At 42.9% G+C, this 19,710-nt stretch overlaps 5 protein-coding genes across 7 annotated transcripts; 2 read left to right on the forward strand and 3 right to left on the reverse strand.

Moving 5' to 3' along the window:
• Positions 1–1,082: 1,082 nt before the first annotated feature.
• On the reverse strand, positions 1,083–1,627 carry LOC119560166. Its single transcript, XM_037873525.1, has 2 exons — positions 1,563–1,627; positions 1,083–1,508 (listed from the first exon to the last, which is right to left on the reverse strand). The coding sequence occupies exons 1-2, from the start codon at positions 1,581–1,583 to the stop codon at positions 1,083–1,085; spliced, it is 447 nt and encodes a 148-aa protein (XP_037729453.1). The 5' UTR covers positions 1,584–1,627.
• A 2,007-nt stretch (positions 1,628–3,634) lies between these two features.
• Positions 3,635–10,561, forward strand: LOC119559952 (GPN-loop GTPase 3). Its single transcript, XM_037873182.1, has 3 exons — positions 3,635–3,780; positions 3,844–4,502; positions 10,321–10,561. The coding sequence occupies exons 1-3, from the start codon at positions 3,736–3,738 to the stop codon at positions 10,469–10,471; spliced, it is 855 nt and encodes a 284-aa protein (XP_037729110.1). The 5' UTR covers positions 3,635–3,735; the 3' UTR covers positions 10,472–10,561.
• LOC119559943 (glutathione S-transferase 1-1) lies at positions 4,678–10,214 on the reverse strand. Of its 3 annotated transcripts, XM_037873168.1 has the most exons (4): positions 9,438–10,214; positions 6,768–8,722; positions 5,900–6,047; positions 4,678–5,837 (listed from the first exon to the last, which is right to left on the reverse strand). In XM_037873168.1, exons 1-4 carry the CDS (start codon positions 9,900–9,902, stop codon positions 5,277–5,279), a joined length of 3,129 nt encoding a protein of 1,042 aa, XP_037729096.1. In that variant the 5' UTR covers positions 9,903–10,214; the 3' UTR covers positions 4,678–5,276. The 3 variants fall into 3 exon arrangements, with proteins under 3 accessions (XP_037729096.1, XP_037729097.1, XP_037729098.1); XM_037873169.1 differs by lacking the exons at positions 6,768–8,722; positions 9,438–10,214 and adding an exon at positions 6,283–6,331 and having other exon boundaries at positions 5,166–5,837; XM_037873170.1 differs by lacking the exons at positions 6,768–8,722; positions 9,438–10,214 and adding an exon at positions 6,213–6,228 and having other exon boundaries at positions 5,166–5,837.
• Positions 10,562–10,625: 64 nt separating the features above from the next.
• On the forward strand, positions 10,626–13,715 carry LOC119559944 (centromere protein J). Its single transcript, XM_037873171.1, has 2 exons — positions 10,626–12,558; positions 12,618–13,715. Exons 1-2 carry the CDS (start codon positions 10,693–10,695, stop codon positions 13,473–13,475), a joined length of 2,724 nt encoding a protein of 907 aa, XP_037729099.1. The 5' UTR covers positions 10,626–10,692; the 3' UTR covers positions 13,476–13,715.
• Positions 13,716–13,856: 141 nt separating this feature from the next.
• On the reverse strand, positions 13,857–14,756 carry LOC119559958 (melanoma-associated antigen B16). The gene has a single exon (XM_037873191.1). The coding sequence runs from the start codon at positions 14,638–14,640 to the stop codon at positions 13,942–13,944; it is 699 nt and encodes a 232-aa protein (XP_037729119.1). The 5' UTR covers positions 14,641–14,756; the 3' UTR covers positions 13,857–13,941.
• Positions 14,757–19,710: the final 4,954 nt, after the last annotated feature.

Below are 19,710 nucleotides of genomic sequence, written 5' to 3' on the forward strand. Positions count from 1 at the left end.
TTCCCACCCTTTTTTGAAAATATTCCGCATACTTTTCAATTCACCAATTGAATTCTCCAATTGTTGAATATTGCCCAAACATTTTGTTAAGTGTACGCTACGGCTTACGGGGAACTGCAACTAGAAAATTATTTCCGGTCTTCCGACATGCATGCCCTCACGCTGAATGGAATTTTCTTTACAAAAATGAAAAATTATTATTTTTAAGCGTTCTTATTTGGCGGTGTGAGCGTGCCATTTAAAACATCATTATGACTGTCAACCGCTGGACGCGCAGATGTTGTCCGTTTGGCTGAGCAATTGAGATGTTTATCAGCAATTAGGATTAGCTCGTGGCAGGGGTGTTTCAATAATGTCGTGATTGAAAGTTGCGATTGTGAGCCGATCTACGTTGATATCTCAATTCGATCGTATGTAAATGAATGCCTTCTGTTTAGCTTTCTGTGGTCAAAGATTTAATTAACTGTCGGCGGCGACAGCTGCACGGGGTTATCAAAATCTGATTAGTGGCAAACTGAGGGTGAGTGTTCAGACCAAAAATGACAACTGAGCTAATCAAGCTTTAAAAACTTCTGTCACCAAAAGAAGTTGGGATGTGCCCAACAAAAGCCACTTCATATAAACGAGAGTTTTGAGAATATTATAGACATCCAAAAAAATCTCGATTGATTTTTTTTTTATAATGTTCTTATCGCTTATGAATAATCCAGTTGGAATTTAAACTTATGAGTAAAATTATTCAAAACAGGAAGTGTTGTTTTGATTTATGATCAGCTCACTCATTAATTTTTCTTAGGTATTTTTATTTGTTTTTTATTTTTAAAATTGATTAAAAGCTTTTGCCGATAAGCATAATTCAATAATGAATAAGGACCAAATGCCATTTGGGCAAATCTTTTCAAAATGTGTGCTGTATACTGTCCTAAGTTGGTGATCCGTTTTCGGTTGTTTAATAATATTAAGCCCAACTTGTCAGACAATGAAAACAAGATAAAAGCATAAAATATTTTATAGAGTGGAAGTTAATATACATATTTTTGCAAGTATTTAATACTAAGAGTGTTTTTAAATTAAAGTAAATATTATTTCTGTGGTCCCAGCTTTAGATTTGTTAGCTTTTTTGTAATAGAGTCTTCATAATCGGTGAAGAATTCCTCTATCTCGTCGCGACAACTTCGCATGATGTTTTTAAGACAGAGGCTAATTGAAATCGAATCACTATTCTCCAATCGATACGCTAGACTCTGCTTCAGGTGGGGCGCAAGTCCCAAACGGGCCAGAATGTCCAACACGAAGGAATCGTATGTGGGGTGTTTCTCCGCTAGGAACTCGGCGCATTTCTCATGAATGTCCAGACACTGCAAGGATTTGTTGGCGCTTTCCATGAAGCACCGTAGCAGCTTACAGGCCTCTGAGTCCTGCAGAGTGTTTTCAACGCTCCTCGACAGTGCGAGGATCCTTTCCACCTCCTCTACGGCCATGCTCTCTACTAGCTCCTCAAAATGTTCCTAGTGGTTTGGAAAATTAATGATTTGTTTACATTTTGCTAAGTGTCTATAAACCTTTTTTGGACTGGAGGCCATGTCGTATATATTAATCCAGCAATGTTTTTAACTTAAGAGTTGTCGTTTTAATGAACGAGCAGGGCCTTTTATAGTCTCGAATGCGACGCTGCTTACTAAGTTCTCAAATTTTTATCTTTCGACTTAAAATTTGTAGGGGCAAACTCATACTTTTTTTAGAATCTTAATTATAGTTACAATGAATCATCAAATCGTACGAATAAACAAACAAAAAAGGAAGCTATCTTCGGCACGCAGAAGTTTCTATACCCTTGCAGGTCGTTCCCGCGGTAGCATTGTGTGTACAGAGGTTCCCGATTTTTAAAAAACTAAGAACTACTTACAGAAATTTTAAGATTATGTTCCATTTAAATTTACTACACTATATGTTTACCTATAATGACAAATTACGGTCTACGTATTATTTTCACATTACAATTTTTTTCACAGAAATTTTTTTTTCGAAATTGGGTATAAATATATATATAGTTTTTCGTTATATTTACATTAACTAAAAAGGTATAAGTTTAAATAACGACACCAAAGATTATTAAAATATGTAACTACAATTTTTGAATTCTTATTCCTTGGCGCGCTGGTCCTGCCAACCGGCTGAGAAAAATTCCGCGGTCGGTTAACAGTGCTGTTAGATTTTCATACATCCTAACAGTGCTGTTAGAAAATCGCGGAATCTAACATTTTAGAGCGCCAATGTTGGCCGAAAGGGGAAACAGTGATCACTCCCAGCGTGCCAATCAGCCATCGATATTGATTGTTTCTAGTTTGTTTTGTTTGTGAATTCGCATTTTGCATCTCCCTTTTTCACTGACATCTATATATTATATTATCTATATTATCTTTGACCTCACAATTCAAATCAATTCAAATTTGACTGAAATTGTGAATGTGCCCGCATACCGATTCACCATACTATCGATATACAAGACAGACTATCGAACGAGTCGTTAGGACTCGATAGCCAACTACCCAATTAGCCTCTGTTCCGCTCCAGCGACTTTTTCTTTTATGAGGGAAAAGTCGCTACAAGTCGCTTTAAGCCTAGTACTCACATCGACGAAAACCACAAGCTAGCCATAGGAGTGAGCGAGAGGCAAATAGACGGCTAACGCTTTTCGTCGGGTCCGTTTTTCAGCGCGGTACTCAGATGAGCTTAGGAAATACCAAAAAAATACCAGGTTTTGGGAGTGAATTTCGATGAACGCCGTTGGCCGCCGCGCAAAGAATAAGAAATTTAATCTTTGGCGGTGTTCGTGCAGAAGCGGTGGGGAACTTAAAAATTTTAAATGGAAGAAAAACCCCAAAAACGGTAAAAGGAGGTCAGTGCAGATGAAAAAGGACGCCTAATGCAAGCTGTTGTCCAATATTGTGGGACTTGACCGACAGGAAGCAATACCACAACAGGGGCAAATCCGCAGAATAGTTGAAGTGCTGGAGGAGATCCACTAGAGAAATCCAGTGGGAAGGAACATGCCGACTTGGACTTCGCTCTCTACATGGACATCCTGCCGGGCGTGTCCTCGCAAAGAAAGTAAGATCTGGCCAAAATAATTTGGTTGCGTTGTACTAATAGAAGGATCTTTTAGCAGAACCACCAGTAATATGATCTCCGAAGACCTCCCCATTAGGACTTCGTACACCATAACCACCAGCTTCTATAAGGAGGAGGAAAATAGGGCGCCCGCTAAGGAACAGTTGGAGAAGCCATGGGCAGGGTGCTTCCTGCAGCATCAGCGGATCAGCCCCGTTCCCAATCCGGCTCCCACTTCCTCAAGGTCCAATATGCCCATTGGGACTCGGAGATGAACTGCGGTGGCGCGGGAAAGATGGCGAAGCATCCGTGGGACGAAAAGGAAGCTTTAAAAAACTAATTTACATAAATAAAAACATTCGTTAAACATTCCGTTTATTTTTATTTTAATTTCTTTGTGCACCAGCAGACTCTTCTTTTTTAAATTGCTCTAATTGATTTGTTTTCCGTTTGTCAACAAACCCAGCCGCTTTACAGTAATACCATGCTACATGCATTGCGGGTGGTCTTTGAAAACTTCGGCCACACTACAAAGAATAAGATTTTTCGACTAGTGAAACAACTCTTAGCCGATCTGAGTATCTAGGCTTAACGTGCGTTCAATAAACCGTGCGAGATACAAGGATGCGGTACGCACAGATAATTGTTGGTCCTGCTGGCAGTGGCAAGGTATGGCCAGTTAAACATCACCTGCTTCGTCCAGTGTTCTAACGCAATCCCAATCCTCCCCAGTCTACGTACTGCAGCTTAATGCAGCAACATGCCATGGACTCCAAGCGAAACATCCAGGTCGTGAACCTCGATCCGGCGGCGGAGCACTTTAACTACAACCCACTGGCGGATATTCGCGAGCTTATCCACCTGGACGATGTCATGGAGGACGAGGAGCTGCACTACGGACCAAATGGGGGCCTGATTTTCTGTTTGGAGTTCTTGATCGAAAACCAGGAATGGCTGAAGAACCAGCTGTGCGGCGGCGAAGATGAATTAATGGTGGGCGAGCCCGATGACGACTACATCCTGTTCGACATGCCCGGTCAAATAGAACTATTCACTCACCTGAAGATGGGCAAGCAGCTGGTGCAGCTGCTAGAGTCCTGGAACTTCCGCACCTGCGTCGTCTTCTGCTTGGACTCACAGTTCATGGTGGACGGGGCCAAGTTTATATCCGGGACCATGGCGGCACTCAGTGTGATGGCCAACATGGAGCAGCCGCACGTCAATGTGCTGACCAAAGTAGATCTGCTGAGCAGCGAGGCGCGGAAGCAGCTGGAGATGTACCTGGAGCCAGATGCGCACAGTCTGATGGGGGAGCTGACCATAGGCACAGGTTTCGGCGAGAAGTACGGCAAACTGACGGAGGCCATCGGTTCGCTGATCGAGGATTTCAGGTGAGCTACTCTAAAACCACAATTCCTGAATCCGTAGTTTTACACGACCGTACGCTCTGACGATGGTGCTAAGACCCATCCGATGAATCAGTTTTTGCCCCAAATGTTCCTTATTGGCATCAGTAACAAATATCTTATGGAACTCTTGATTAAAAATTACCTTTCTGCTCCGCAATTGAAATTATAAAATTTAATTTTCCTTTTATAAACAAATAATTACAAAGGTATTCACTTATGTGCTTAATATTTTAATGTTAATGATACACACGAGGTTGATAGTGTTTACCAGTAAATACAAAAGCTGATTAGTTAATAGGTTTCCAAAGACTTTAAATGGTTGGCATAAAAGATTATATTGATAAGTTAAGATCACTCTTAGAAAGCCTTTATGTTATTGCTAATTTCCAGACCATGCCAATTACTTTTAAAATACGAGTCTTTCCGTTTGATACCATTACGCTTCAGTACTCTAACTTGAATGAATTGCATTTTACAAAGACAAAAGTCATCCATAATATTACATTTCCTTTTTTATTTGATAATTTTTAATTTGTAGCTTTTGCTTTACTTTTCTAAGATTTAATTTTTTCTTATCTTTCAAATATACGTTCTCAAGCATTGAAATTTTTTTCAAAAATATTTTAAGAGTGAAACCAAATAATATTAGTATTTATATCATATATATTCATACCTATATATATATTGAATATTTCACAAGAATTAAAAATTAAGGTTTTTACTTCCCCTAGCTGAAAGGGTCTTAAATCTAATGCTTCAGGCTTTAGCCTTGCGCGTCGGGTGGAATGGGTGATCCATTTGGGACAAGTCAGGAGGATTCTGCTCGAATGCACTAATTTCCTGCATGCCGCTGTTAGCGATCTCCCACAGCTGCGGGTATTCCTCCTTGAAGGTTTCGTACCACTTGTACACCAACGGATACTGCATCAAATCAAAGTTAATTGCCTCCAAACAAATCGTGGCGGAAATAAGGGCGAAATCTGCAATGGTAATATTATCGCCGGCCGCGTATTTAGTGCCCAGACGCTCCAAATATGTTTCGAACACCTCAAGTGCGTTCTGCACCTTCTTTAGCGACATGGGCGTACGTTCGTAGTCAAAGAAGATGGGTGCCATGCTGTGGGCTGAAATGGGGGCGTAGTAGAATCCCATGTTAAAGCAAAGTCGCTGATTAATTATCGCTCTCGTGTTGACCTCCTGTGGGTACAGTGACGAGTCCGGCGCGTATTTGTCGCAAAGATATTGCATAATGGCAATGCTCTCTGATAAGTAGAAACCATCGTCGTCCAGCACGGGAATCTCCTTTTGTGGATTCATCTGAAAGTTCAAGCACATTAAGATTTTAGTACATCTTCAGGGCTCTATAATTTTGTGCATACCTTCGAATAATCCTCAGAACGATGTTCCAAAGAGCAAAAGTCCACATTGATTAGTTGATATTGAATATCCAAGGCCTTCAGGGTCATACGAACAGCCAGGGAAGGCGGCCCATCGGATACGGCGTACAGTTTCATGGTGTATATTGGTCTGTGGGTACAAAGCAACTATTAGTTTTTGATTTGTGCCTCGCTCGACCGGTTTGCGTTTTGCCACTAGCTTGAAAAGTGAAAGCACTTTGCCTCTAGTGCCTCTTTAATGAAATATTTCTATTTTTGGTTCCATTTTTGCTATAGCTATTTTCATTATGCATACATTTTTGTGTATATCAGCTAATTTCTGGTCTTTTTAAAGATTTTTTTAAACTAAATAATGTTAAACTCACAATTATTGTAGTGCGCTCGCGCAACTTTCAAATGCTACTAACAATCTCGCTTTACCAAGCTACCAGATAATGCAGGTGTTCATTTCAATGACAATGTAAACCAGTTTCGTGAATAGGATTGTAAGACTCGTTCCCCGAATACTTTTAATCTAGTGTTTTTTACATATTGTTTGGAGATTTTCGCATTGCGCTGAATAAGTTTTTTTGTCACTGCTTGCGAAAATCCTTTGCTTTTTAAAATCAATTTATGTTTTAAAGAAAGTCACGCGGATGTGTTTCAAGCGTTTAACATATTAAATTGAATAGTCGGCAGACTCGATGTTTGTGTAATTTATTGATTTTTAAATATTTCTTGTTGTGTCTGAATATTTTAAAAAGAGTTTTAATTTTGTTTATTGCAATAAAAATAAAAGTATTTTTCGAAAGAGAATAAAATAATGTATTCCCAAAATAAAAGCATGTTTTTAACGGATGGTTATACATACTCAATAGAACCGTAGGCGTCGATATCATCAGCTACTTCCTCCACGACCTCAATAATGCCGTCTGTGTTGTCCATCTCAACGTATTGATGATCGCCATCGAGGGCCATTTCTTCGCCCTCCTCTTGATCCTGAAACTCTTCCTCATCAATGACAACGTCCTCATCATCATTATGAGGCTCAACTTTGTGCGAAACGGATAATGCTGCGGAGCTGCTATTATGACTGCCCGGCACTCGTGGTTTCTTGTGCACCACTATGTCGCTGCTTATGTTAGACACATTGAGTCGCTCAATGGCCAAATCACCATACTCCTGCTGAATCTGTTCCAGCGATTTTCCTATAAAGTGGAGCGGTCTAAACTTTAGATTCTTGTTATTCTTCTTGTTAATCTCGTTGTACAATCTTCGCTTGATGTCATCCTCGCTGAAGGGATGGCTGTGACTGTTGTACACTCGAAGTACACGAATGGAGCCATCCTTTTGGGTGGCTGTCGAGATGCGACTCTTGCAATTGATGTCCGGATCACGGCTCTTGATGCACACCCAGTAGTTGCGTGAGATTACGCCTCGATTCTTGGCATGGTAAATATAGCCATCAACGCACAGGAGTTCATGGCCCTTAGCAGACCTTAGGGTACAAATCTTGGTAAGGTCCATATCCGGCTGCGCACCCTTTGTCGGCTCTACCACATCGCGTCGCCGGCGGATGTTTGTGATCTCGGGCTGTCGAACTTTTGGCAAGGGCGTGGAGGCGTAAGCAGCGTGAGATTGAGGGTCGAGCTCCTCCAGCGCGTCTGGCAATATCTCGATCTTGGCGCTTATGTTGTCCGCTCCATCCTTGAGGTACTGCACAATCATGTTCGCCTTGGATTCGGGTTCCATTTTGATGGCACCATCGATGCTTATCACCTTCTTCATCACTACATTGCTTGTGTCGATGTGCTCGTAGCTCTCGTCAACGCTCTGTCCCGTTTCATAGGTCTCTGTACCCTGGCTGGCCGACCCCTCGTCGCTTTCGAAACTGATATCTTCTCCATGTTCGCTCTTTGGCTGCTTTTGCGGATTCTCCTGGTTGAGCTTGACCTGCTGCTTGAGCCGCCGAGCAATTTCTTTCATATCTGGATTGTGTGTATGCTCCCCGTTGATTCGAATTACTACTGGTCCGTCCTCAGCCGGATCCAGGGTAATGCGGACGTGACAAGTGTTGACCTTGTCACGTCGGTTTATGCAAGTAAAGAACATGTGTCCATTGGACCTGCTCTGGGAGTCAAAGTGATATAGGTGCTGACTCAAGCACAGTACTTTCCGACCCTTTGCCGAGGGAAGAAATGTGAACTTGGTCAAGTCCGTCTCCGTGAGCGGATTATAGCCCGGCTGAGGGAGATAGTTGGCAATTACATCAAATGCCAGTGGCCACTTTCTGTTGTGGTCCAGTTTTGGGTCCACCAGCAAATTCTCGTCGTCCTCTTCCTGACCCTCGATCTCTTCATCGCCTTGAACCTCTTCGCCATGGCCTTCTTCCGTCCTTACATACACATCGTAGTTATCCTCGCACTCCTCGATAATTATGGATTCCAAATCATCGCACCGCTGGGATGAATGGAAAGTGTTTTCCGGATCGAAGTATTCCAGATTGGGGCATTCTGCCAGCACATCCGAGGTCTGTTCGTCCTCTACCAGAACGATCTGGTGCTTGGAAAACATATGCATCAGCTTGGCAGCCGAGTAGTGCGGATGAATATGAGCATCGGAGTCGACGGCGTGCAGTCGATGTGCTCCTGCCAAAGTCGCCTCCGTGCAGATCCTAGCCGTGCACTCGATGTCACGCTTGCGCACACAGGTCCATCGGAAGATGTCACCCTTGTACGACTTTCCAGCCAGGTAGTACAGATGCCCGTCGATGCAGACCATGACACGGCCATCGCGGCGTCGCAGCATGTACACGCGGTCCTTGTCCTGCCAGAAAGAAGAAATGTTGGTGGTTTATCATTTAAAGAAAACTTACGACTACTTTAAATTAACATAAATCCAAATGCCCGCCTACTTACAAATTTTCGAATCAAAGTGTTCATTCTAGTAGGAGGTCTTCAGAAAGTTATATTGAAAATGTTCTTGCTATCCTTTTCATTTTCTAGCAGTCCTCAGTTTATGTTTTACCTTATTCAAATATCTTTAAGATATGTTTACCCTTACCCTTTTCGCATATTATACAAATTGTTAATATTATTAAAAATCTCTTCCCAAAAAATCCCTAATTTTTGGTAAAGGTAGTCGTATAGTATTTTTGTTAGTCATCTATGACCTAAACTTGGTATTTATAGTCCTTTTAACGGCCCTTCAAGGCGATATTTCTTATAGTGAAACAATTAAATATATAAAATAGGAAAGTATTTGCGAATATAGCCGTGTTAAAAATAGCATGAATAAATTCAAATGTACCCTAAAAATTGGCAGTTTAGGAATATGAATTGTCCTAGTTAAGGGTTGCCATACTAAATTAAAGTCAGAGATAAGAAAGCATCCGATTCATAAATTTTTCTAGAAAATGGGATAGTAACCCGACCGAGGACTATTATATGTAAATATTTACACAGCAAGGTTCTTCATATTAAAATACGCTTAAGGGGAATATCAGGGGCATATGCCAGGTACAGTTGAGCTGCGGCCGTACCTCAAAGTCCAACTGAAAGGAGGCCTCCACGGCGGAGGTGTCGATGCCTCCGTAGATGAACTCCGGCGGATTCATGCCGGCGTTGGCGCGCTCGTACTGGCGGGCTCTCTTCGGCTGGGTGGTGCTGTATGCGTCGTTCATCATCATCACGGAGAGCCGCTTGCGCTGGGCCACCTTGTTGACCTCATGATCGCTGCAGCGCGGATGGATGTGGGCGAGGACCACGTCCACGACGACGTGGCGCGTCTTGTCCAGCGGATCGGGCAGCACGGTGCAGATGCGGGACTTGCAGGGGGTCGCCTTGTCCTTTCGTCTGTTGCACAGCCATCGGTAGGTGTTGTTGCGCCCGATGCGGTCGAAGTGGTACAGATAGTCGTCCACACAGAGCATATCCACGCCCTTGGCGGACCGCACCACGGACACCTTGGTCAGGTCCATGCCGTGCTCCTCGACAGGCGTCTCCATTTTTGAATTCCTGCGGTGTTTTGCCCGTGCCCGGAATTCAGCGTTTTTCGATTTTCACCCGAAAAGTGTTTTGTATCGTAAATTAGGCGATTTTTGTAGCTGCTGGCTGCCTGGGATTTGTTGGTTGGGATTTTTGGTGGTATTTCGTCAGCTCACTATTTGCGCGCGTTTTTGCAAATGCCGCACTATAACCGCATACGCACTAATTCCTTGCAATTAGGTGCACCGAATATGGTTTATTATTAGTTTTCCCGACCGATTTTAATTGCACAAGCACATTTTTCTTTTGCGACGCGTCGAAAATTGCTTTTGTGTGAGATACGAGGGCTGCGAGCGAAGCGGTGGCGTTGCCACTTGTCGCACTCGTTTGTTTTGTATTGTTCAAAAAAAATATAAATTATTTTATTATATTTTACAGTTTGGTGAGATTTTTCCCGTTGGATTCCCAGGACGAGGAGAGCGTGGGCGATCTTCTGCTGCAAATTGACAGTATTTTGCAGTATGGCGAGGATGCCGACGTGAACGTAAAGGACTTTGATGAGCCGGAGGAAGCGGATCCGGATATATAATTTTTCCATATAAACCAAGCTTTAAGCTTATACCGTTTATAATGTTGTATTTTAAATAAAAAATTTATTCTAATTAAATTGTCCATAATATTGGTCAATAGTAGTCATCCCTGGTTGCAGAGCTGCCACTTTTGCAGTGTTGGATAGCGGCTGTCATATTTTTAAATTCCACTACGCGTACAGCGTTTTTAACAATTAGCGCAAATCGATGTGAAATAGAAATGCAGGAGCCCGACGAAAGTCCCATTGGAATGGCCTTCAACCAGGAGGCCATCGCTCAGCGCCTGGCGGCTTTAACTCGCTGGCAGGACGAGCAGAAGAGACTGCTGCAGGAGCGTCAGACCAATCAGCGCGTTTTGCTCGGCTTAGAACAGCGCAATATGTACAAAATGCTGGGTTTGCTCCATCAGGAGGCGGAAAGCAAGGAGAACAGTGTGCTGGAGGAGTCGCAGTGGGACGATGATCACTCCATACAAATGCCGCGGCTAGCGGCTGATCGGGACGAACATGAGCTGGAGATTCCTTTGAGCAGTCCGCAGCCAGCCAAGCCCAAGCGTCCTTTTCTGCGTCGCGGCGAAGGTCTTAAGCAGCGCTTCAAGATCAATCCCGACCAGCTGCGCTTGGAGAACCTGCCGCGATACAAGTACGCCAATGCCCACCCCCAGTTCCGCACGCCCCAGCTGAAGAAGGGCATCCTCAAGAAGCGCAAGTCACCGCCTGCTCACGCTCCTGCTCCAACTGCCGCCCCTGTTCCAGCGAACAAACTTCCAGCTCAACTCGATCTCAACGAGCAGCGTTTCCAGCAGATGCTAATCAACTCCAAGAATGTCTGCAACTCCACGCCAGATCTCAAGTCTTCCTACGCATCCTCCACCACAGCCTCCAGCATTTCGCCAAGAGTTCGATTCGTGGAGCAGAAGAACAGAGCCGGGCAGACCACTCAAGCCGATGATGAAGCCTCCTCGGAGGCCAGTCCTATGACAGGAGTTTGCTGGGCCAAGGTGTTGGACACACAAAGCATAAAGCCAGCTCAAATCCAAAGACGCTCAGCTCAAATCCGAGTGGAAGATGACAGCAATGTCAGCATATTCGAGCTTCTTGAGCAGAAAGCCACTGAAGGGAACTTTGATATGAACTCCAGCTGCATTCGTACCTTTATGGCACGCAAGGATCAGCGCCATGGCACTGCTGATGACTCCGATCATATTGTCGTCACACAGCAAGTGCGTCAGATGCGTTTGCAGCCACATGTAGACCAAGTGCGGATCCAGGAATTGGAGGAGGAAGATGAAGAGGACGAACAGCAGTCCAGTGACCAGACCCTAACAGCGACACCCATTCAGGTGGGGAAAACCCAAGTGCGAGTGCGCTTCTCCGACTCCAATGACACCAACGAATACTCCGATGCAACCACCCTCAACGATGGCTCCAATATTCAGCTCTTCGAACAGTTCAAGTCCGCTCTCTTCCAGGCTTTGGAGCAGAAGAAGAAGTCAAGTCCCAGTCAGCACCCAGAGGAACCTCTCACCCAAGAGCTTCAGGAGAAGGCTAATTTAGTTAAGACTCGTCTTGAGGAACTTGAGGCCGAGATCGCACACTTCAAGGCGCAGAACGCCCAGCTCCTTCGCCTCAAGCAGCAACACGAGTTAGATCAGGCCAAGTGCAAACAGGACCACATGGAGGCCATGGAACGCGTCCACGACGAAAAGATCCAAGCGGAGATTTACCTGCATGACGAACGCATGAAGATCGAGGAGGAGCGCCGCAAGTTCGAGCAGCAGATGCGGCTTCAAAAGAGCAATGCAAACACTAAGGAAAAGAAGGAAATAGCCGCCTTGAAGCAGGAGTTAGAGGGACTGCAGCTGCAGCTCAAGCAGAAGGAGCAGACCCACGTCTCCGCACAGGCCCGGCTCCGAGCTCAACTGCGGGCCAGTGAGAAGGAGCAGCGCAATTACCGGGACGAGATCGAGCTGCTTAGCAGAGAAAACAAGCGCTTGGAGCAGGAGCTGGTCAAAATTAGTCGCGAGAGTAACAGCAAAATGCTGCAGGAGATCAACCGAAACATTGCTAGACTGGCACCCAAGGTGGTGAGTATGGAATAGTGCGGCTAATTTTGTGTATTATATTAACTGATATCTTAATTCAGTTGCCATCTGCCTCCACGTCGCAAATCCTTGATGAGAACGGCCGCCGTGCTCAGTCCTTGGATGGCACGGCTGGTAAGCCTGGCAAGCAGCGAGAACCGCCAAATCGTCGCCAGAGCAGCGGTAGTGCCCAAGTGAGAAGTCGCAGTCGCTCCCTGGGCAGAAACAAGAAAAAACCAGAGGCTTTGGATGAGAGTTACGCCTCCAGTAGCTCTGGAGACGGGGAAGAAGTTGTGGCACCAGTGACGGCTGCCAAAGTCGATACCCCGCCGGCTGCCAACTCTAGCAGCGACTTTAAGCGGGAGATTATGAATGCAGATGGAAGCAAGGACATTTGGTACCCCAATGGCAATCTAAAGAAGATAAGCGCAGATGGCATGACCATTCGCATGCTGTACTTCAATAAAGACATTAAGGAGACTGACATCAGGGAGGGCACAGTGAAGTATTATTACGCCGAGACCAACACCTGGCACACCTCCTACCTTGATGGCTTGGAAATACTCGAGTTTCCCAATGGACAGACTGAGCATCGCCGCAAAGATGGCACCATCGAGATCCACTTTCCCAACAACAGCATTAAGGTGGTTGATCCCAGCGATGCAGAGAAACTGGAGGAGTGGCGCTATGCGGATGGAACTCACCTAGTGCAGCTCCGGAACGGGGACAAGATTCTGAATCTACCCAACGGCCAAAAGGAGATTCATACAAAACTGAACAAGCGAAGGGAGTATCCAGACGGCACTGTTAAGCTGGTCTACCCGGATGGCAGCCAAGAGACTCGCTACTCCAACGGCCGCGTTCGATTAAAGGACAAGGATGGAAAGCTCATCATGGACACAGACTACGCAAAGTATTAGGGCCGGGTCTCTGTATCCGTTGTGAGTTATAGTTTTTAAATAAATAGAAAGGCGCGCTGTTTTTGTAACTCAATGATCAAGTGGTGATTTGTGACCTTGGGATGTTAATTAATGGGACATAAACTTAATTGTATGATCTTTGCGAGCCTAGTAGCTACAAAATTCGGTTACCATATGGCCAAAACTTGGTTGTAGTCAATTATTAAATTTTAATAGTTGTATTTATACTGCGTATGCTTTTGAGAGAAGGGATACAAATTGAAAAATAATTAAAGGCAGTCATTTGGCTTTATATCATTTTAATAACCATTTTTGTTAAATTTTTTTGTAGTAATTTTTTCTTCCACTTTATTAGTTATGTTAGACACAGTCTACAAAATATATTTTACTTCGATTTGACTTTATTGAAAGTCAAATATTTATAATTAAATAAATGCTTTATCATATTGTAAGTATACTGGAGATCCTACTGCTCCGCATGTACCCCCTCCTGGGACATAGTCAGGTGGTGATCGAAAATCTTGGGATGCTGATTGAGCAGCTTTGAGGCGAACTGCACGATCTGCTCGTAGGAGAACTCAGCCTTGGCGCGCGGTCCCCAGAGGAAGAATGTCTTGGGGTCGTCGTAGGCGCTAAGCTGGGAGCGCTCCCGTTTCAGGTACTGCTGCTTTACGAACGTCTCGTCGACCGTCTTGCGCGGATTGGCTCCGAAGTAGCCGTGCTCTTCGTCCTGGATATTCAGCATCTCCAACATGCCATACAGCTTCGAGTCCTCGATGCGGTTGCCGCGCAGGAAGATATACATGAGGACGATGTACAGCAGCGAGAACTGGGGTCTTTGTGCCGGGGTGAGCTCGTATATGGAGGCCACCGGCTCCTCCGCAATGCAAACGAACGTCTTTGAGCCCGCATCCAGGGGGGTTAACAAAATACCGAATCGCTTGGCCAGCAGTTCAGTGACCAGCGGCAGACGCTTCTTTAGTTCGTTCCTATCGCCAGCCGCCGGCACCAAATCCTTGTCCTTGATAGGAATCTTTTGGGCAGTGTGATCGAGGATGTAGTTTAAAATGGCGCGTACTTTGTCGTCCACCTCTCGAATAGGTTGTTGGGTTGCCTGCGAGAGACTGGCATTCTGGCTTCTCGATGCACGAGAAGTGCTGGCCATTTCCGGTTAAGTTATTACTCCTCGTATAACTTTTACTGAACTTAGTTTTTAAACTATTTTGTTTGAAATAAGACATAAAATTAATGTGGAACAATTATGAATGTTTTTCAGCACTGTTAAAGTGATAGAGATGGAACATTATCGATATTGGGGAAGGTGTATTTGCTAACCGCTGTGGGTGTCGCGGCTAACTATCGATATCAATCAAGCGGCTTAAACTATCGTTGACATGGCGTTGCCACACTATGGCGCCAATTTCAAATGAACACTGCGAAAGTTGTACAGTATAAAAATACCATATGGGCGGGCAAGTTTAATTTTTGAAAATGTTAATTTCTTACGTTAAATATTTACTACACTATTTTTGTCTCCCTTCTACCTTTTCTGACTTGATTGCGTCTTATATGCCTTTTCAAGTGCAAATGAACACTCAATGAGCTCGTTTAAACGCACAAACTAGGCCAAGTGTAGCTGAAGTGTCTTCTTTAGTGGGTTAATATTGATTGATTTCCTAATGCTGGCAGCCTTTTCTCCTCCGACTTTTAGTGTAAATTCTGCGTTGAGCCGAAAAGTTTGTATATTCTACTATTTATTGAGCAGTTCAGCAAAAAAAACTTTTTTACTTATAAATTACTATAAGCCTCCAGAGGTGGTGCGTTTTTAATTAAAACGGCAAAATTGCCGCGACGTGAAGCAGCAGGAAGCAAACAACTTTCAAAACTAAATGCGAATGACATGCACGGTCAACATTCCCCACAGAGACTCAAAATAAACAGAGACCGAGTCAAACAAAACGAAATGGAAATGCATTTTGCGCAGACACACGCGCAGGAGTGCACTTCCAGACGTTGGAGAATTACATGGCCAAACATATTTTATTGCCTTGAAATGTGTGCTTTAGGTGGCTGAGGTGAAAACTAGTTACCTGCGTCTGCGCAAAGTGCTCGATCCGTAAGTGATAAATGTACAGGCGGAAGGCAGACAAAAGTTGACTTGCCAGGCGGCAAGCTTTAATTGATTTGCCATTGTTCCGGCCTAAACAAAAGCCGAATATCAGGAATCTGATATTTATGAAAGCCTTTTGTTGGACCGAAATGGATATCCGCCGGCTTCTGCAATCGTTTCTGCTCGACCAGTGACTCTAATGGCCCCAGAATTTGCATGCCAACAAGTGAAATGTCTCAAAAACAGCAGAAACCGCGAGTGAGTGAGTCAACAAAACGCATTGTCAACGCCTCGACTTTGACTTTCTACACACAGGCAAACAGTTTTGCTTTCAAAATGCGCATTGTAACGTGGAGTTTGTCAACTCCAGCCCTAACTTTTTTACGGCCGGCTAATTGTAGCCAGACGGAGTCGGAGAAATGTTTAATTTACTAAAAAGAAAGTCAAGGTCTTTGCTGAGCGACGTCAGCGGCGAACTTGCTTTGCAGCTTTATCGTTTGGGGCCATAAAAAATTAGCAAATGACATGAGCATGCCATTTAGAATTTTCATGATAAACAAAAACCCATGACCAACCAATAGAGTAGCTACAACGGGTTTTACTGCTCACCGTGGTGGCAAAAACTATTAATAAATTAATAACAGAATCACAAAAGAAGGCAGCTACAAAAAAAGTGTGCACAAAAAAGAAAGCCAACTTAGGAATGTGGAGAGACCAATGCTCTTTAAGGTTTGGGTTTATTGGCTATCGGATGGTTTTAATTTAATGATTCCCAGATGTTAATATTTAAAATCAAATACTTAAATAAAACAGGATCATATTCATACAAATTTCAATATTTGTATATTTTCCCATATTTGTCGCATCCGATAAAAAAAAAAAACCCTTATTTACAAGCAAAAATAAAAATCAAAATATAAATATTTAAATTAAGTACTCAATCAGTTAGACATTATTAATGTACAACCATTAATATATTTTATGTGTTCCTTATTATAGCTATCACAATAACAAATAAGTATTGTTTTTTTTGGATATGAAAATCCCTAAAGAAGCAGTCAAAGTTTCTTACCTCATACTTTCAGTCATTTGTATAGTCACGCATTAGAGTAGTTCTATAACCTTCCTTCTGTGTAGCAAACTCAACAAATATATTATTTATTCCTAAGCAAATGGTGTGATTTATTTCCCCACAACATTGTTGTTACAACCTCTTTCTGTGAACTGATAACCCCGTTTTCGGTTGTGCTGGAACTGAATCGAGAATATGGCAACAATAGCCGGCTATTGTTGATTCAGTCTGGTTGCGTGCTGTTCTTAAAAGTGGACTGCCTTCAGCGGAGCGGTTTGGCATTCTTGTTTAACAGCTGCCGCTCGTGGCCGACCTGGCCGATCAGCTTTAGCTCAAGACCGGCACTTCGATTAGATTATGATTTGCGCCTCTCTCAGAACGGCCAGTTATCCGTTAAATGTCAATGGGGCTCGGGCTCACAATTAAAACTTGGCAATAATAGTGGTTAGCTTATTTGCCGCAAAGTTCAGTTCCAAAACAAAAGACTTGGACGACAAACTCGTTCAGCAGATGTCGCCGGCTGCTTAACTAAGAGGTCAAATTAGTACTCCCAGGCCGTGGCCCAAATTAAAGCTGCCTTTCGACCTTTTACACTTAATAAATTTCGATGCAAACTAGACGCCAGCCCCTGATAATCAAATTAAACGCTTATCAGATAGTTTGCCAAACGCCTGCAACAATCGTCGCAATTAAAGCCAGACAAATGATCAGTGACTCGACTTCACTTGGGGGCCAAGTTCACTCGTGCATGTCTAATCGCGTATACGCACCGTCTGACGACATCGAACTGCGGGGGGGTTTAATAGATGGTTTGCATTCGTACAAATATAACTGATGGCTAAGCGGATCTAAAGTTTATGCGTATCTGTAGTGGGAAAATACGTTTTTTATTGCTCAATGGGCGTAGCTTTTGTGCCACTCAAACATTCCTTTAAGAGCAGCAGGATTCCACTTGTAGGAAGACATAAATTCAATTATTCAAATTACTAAGCTGCATTCGTTTTATTTGAATAAAATATTCGCAGCTTAATATTATTCAAGGTCAACTTATATTTTTTTTAAACATCTTTCTGGGTCTTCAACTTGATCTTTTCGCTGCCTTTAAGATTCGCCCTCGTGTATTTTTATTGCTCTCGAGATTCACAATCTCTCATTCGACCGGCCATTCTAAATGCTTTATTAATTTTGTAGCCCGTTTTTCGATGACTTTGAAGTGGGCCAGCATATCTCACATCCACAAAAGAAACCCACATAACCTTAACGTTTATATAAGCATTTAATAATTATTAATTGTATCAAAATAGCCCTGCCGTTTTGTAAACAATTAAGCGTTAAATTCAGTGTCTGAGGCCGGACAAGTTGGTCAAAATTAATGGCGTTTCGTCTGACGCTTGAAAAACGCCCAGCTAGTGAGTCATTCAAGGCATTCGAAACAGTCCACGTAATTCTCGACGCCAGGCAAAAGCTAAATAGTTCATATAGTTCCGGCGTCGTCTTCAAATTGATAAAATGTCAACTAGGGTTTTCTCGAACACACGTTTTTGGTGACGTATTTACCTTAAAAAGGTCGATCAACAGCTTTTTAGCAACCGTATCACATGAGTTGAAATGTGAATCACATTTTCGTGTTTTGTATGCAGTCGACGACTTCGTCGCAACAGCCTTGAGCCCCATTCAATTTGCATGAGAGAGTGCCAAAAAACAACAATAACCAATAAACTGTTGCATAAATCGCGGCCGGCTTCCTGTGTGAAAAACTTTCACAAGCCATTTGCCAAAGGCAGAAATTTATTATAATTATTATTGAGCTTGGTGTCATGTTATACATGCATCAATTTAATGGCTTTTGCTACGCCGAATAACATTGATTGCCTAAGTCGAACGATCGTGAGAAGATCTACATTCTGAAGTCATGGTCATGGTCAGGTGGGGCTGATTGACTGGCCGTGTGTCAACGACTCGGTTCTTAGTTTATTTGTCTTTGAAATGTATACATTTTAACGTTTGAGTTCCTATCATAAAATTTTATTTATGCGCTACAAAAAAGGTGTACATTCTAAAACAGAAATAGCTGACTGACTGATAATATATAAAATAATTGGCTATTAATAATTCAGACCTTGATAAATAAAATCAGACACCTTAAAAATTAACAGGGTTACTTTATAGTTATTGGGATATTATACTGCTTATGCTGCAATTATATATTTTTTTAATATTGTTTTATACCAAATTATTATATTTTCATTAATTGAAATTTGTTTTGTCCATCCTTAAAAAATAATAAAAAACCAAATGATAACTTCCCTGAAAAACTGTAAATCCTTATTGTAATAAAATTAGAATGACACAGTAAAGCTACTTATTTCATCCCTAATTTCAATTTATGTTTTTCAAGCAAAAGACGTAATTTTTCCATAAAGCTTTTGAAGCGAGCCGAAGGCCAATAAATAAATTCAGTGTCGCTAAGAATTCCCAGGGCAACCTTTTGAGTCACGAGTCGAATATTCAAAGAAATTCTGTTAAGCCAATTTAAATCCCGCCAGAGAAGATTATGCAGCACATATGATGTCATGTCTTCGAAATGAAGTTTCGGTTATTTTTGAGCTTGAGGTTGGGTTTTGTTTTCTGGTTGTTTATCAGCATCTGGGTATCGGTTCGGCAGGCGCAGCGGCCTTTTTGAACGCATTTCATTAGCGGCCATATATGTATATGGATATATGTTTATGTGCAGGCTTTGGGTACATTATATGGGTATAGTTGTCTGAGCAGTGTCTGCATTCACAACCGGTGTGGCTGTCTTCGCACCGGCTTGCCTTTTGTTTGCTTTGTGTATATAAAACATATAGCCGCTTTTATATATCTCTCCTTCGGCTTGAACGAGTCTGCATTTAAATGCATTTCGTGTATATATTACACGCTGCATATGCATGTGGATTTGCTTTACTTTTACTTTCATATGCAACTGGTTGCTGACTGCTAAAACGGGGAAGTGCTGCCCGAGCGTGGGCCTTGTTTTTCTCAGTGTGCGTTGTTTTTGTTGAAAACTGTTT

The sequence above is a fragment of the Drosophila subpulchrella genome, unplaced genomic scaffold (assembly GCF_014743375.2).
Source record: "Drosophila subpulchrella strain 33 F10 #4 breed RU33 unplaced genomic scaffold, RU_Dsub_v1.1 Primary Assembly Seq354, whole genome shotgun sequence".
Classification (NCBI taxonomy): Eukaryota; Metazoa; Arthropoda; class Insecta; order Diptera; family Drosophilidae; genus Drosophila; species Drosophila subpulchrella.

What these genes read in the sequence shown, in the direction of transcription:
- LOC119560166 (XM_037873525.1), bottom strand. Translation starts at nt 1,583, where the DNA reads ATGGCCTCCAGTCCAAAAAAG. An exon ending in TGGCCTCCAGTCCAAAAAAG is followed by an intron (nt 1,509 to 1,562) that starts GTTTATAGACAC and finishes CCAAACCACTAG; the next exon opens with GAACATTTTGAGGAGCTAGT.
- LOC119559952 (XM_037873182.1), top strand. Translation starts at nt 3,736, where the DNA reads ATGCGGTACGCACAGATAATTGTTGGTCCTGCTGGCAGTGGCAAG. An exon ending in GTCCTGCTGGCAGTGGCAAG is followed by an intron (nt 3,781 to 3,843) that starts GTATGGCCAGTT and finishes AATCCTCCCCAG; the next exon opens with TCTACGTACTGCAGCTTAAT. An exon ending in TCGCTGATCGAGGATTTCAG is followed by an intron (nt 4,503 to 10,320) that starts GTGAGCTACTCT and finishes TATATTTTACAG; the next exon opens with TTTGGTGAGATTTTTCCCGT.
- LOC119559943 (XM_037873168.1), bottom strand. Translation starts at nt 9,902, where the DNA reads ATGGAGACGCCTGTCGAGGAGCACGGCATGGACCTGACCAAGGTGTCC. An exon ending in CCTTTCAGTTGGACTTTGAG is followed by an intron (nt 8,723 to 9,437) that starts GTACGGCCGCAG and finishes TCTTTCTGGCAG; the next exon opens with GACAAGGACCGCGTGTACAT. An exon ending in GACGCCTACGGTTCTATTGA is followed by an intron (nt 6,048 to 6,767) that starts GTATGTATAACC and finishes TTGTACCCACAG; the next exon opens with ACCAATATACACCATGAAAC.
- LOC119559944 (XM_037873171.1), top strand. Translation starts at nt 10,693, where the DNA reads ATGCAGGAGCCCGACGAAAGTCCCATTGGAATGGCCTTCAACCAGGAG. An exon ending in CTAGACTGGCACCCAAGGTG is followed by an intron (nt 12,559 to 12,617) that starts GTGAGTATGGAA and finishes ATCTTAATTCAG; the next exon opens with TTGCCATCTGCCTCCACGTC.
- LOC119559958 (XM_037873191.1), bottom strand. Translation starts at nt 14,640, where the DNA reads ATGGCCAGCACTTCTCGTGCATCGAGAAGCCAGAATGCCAGTCTCTCG.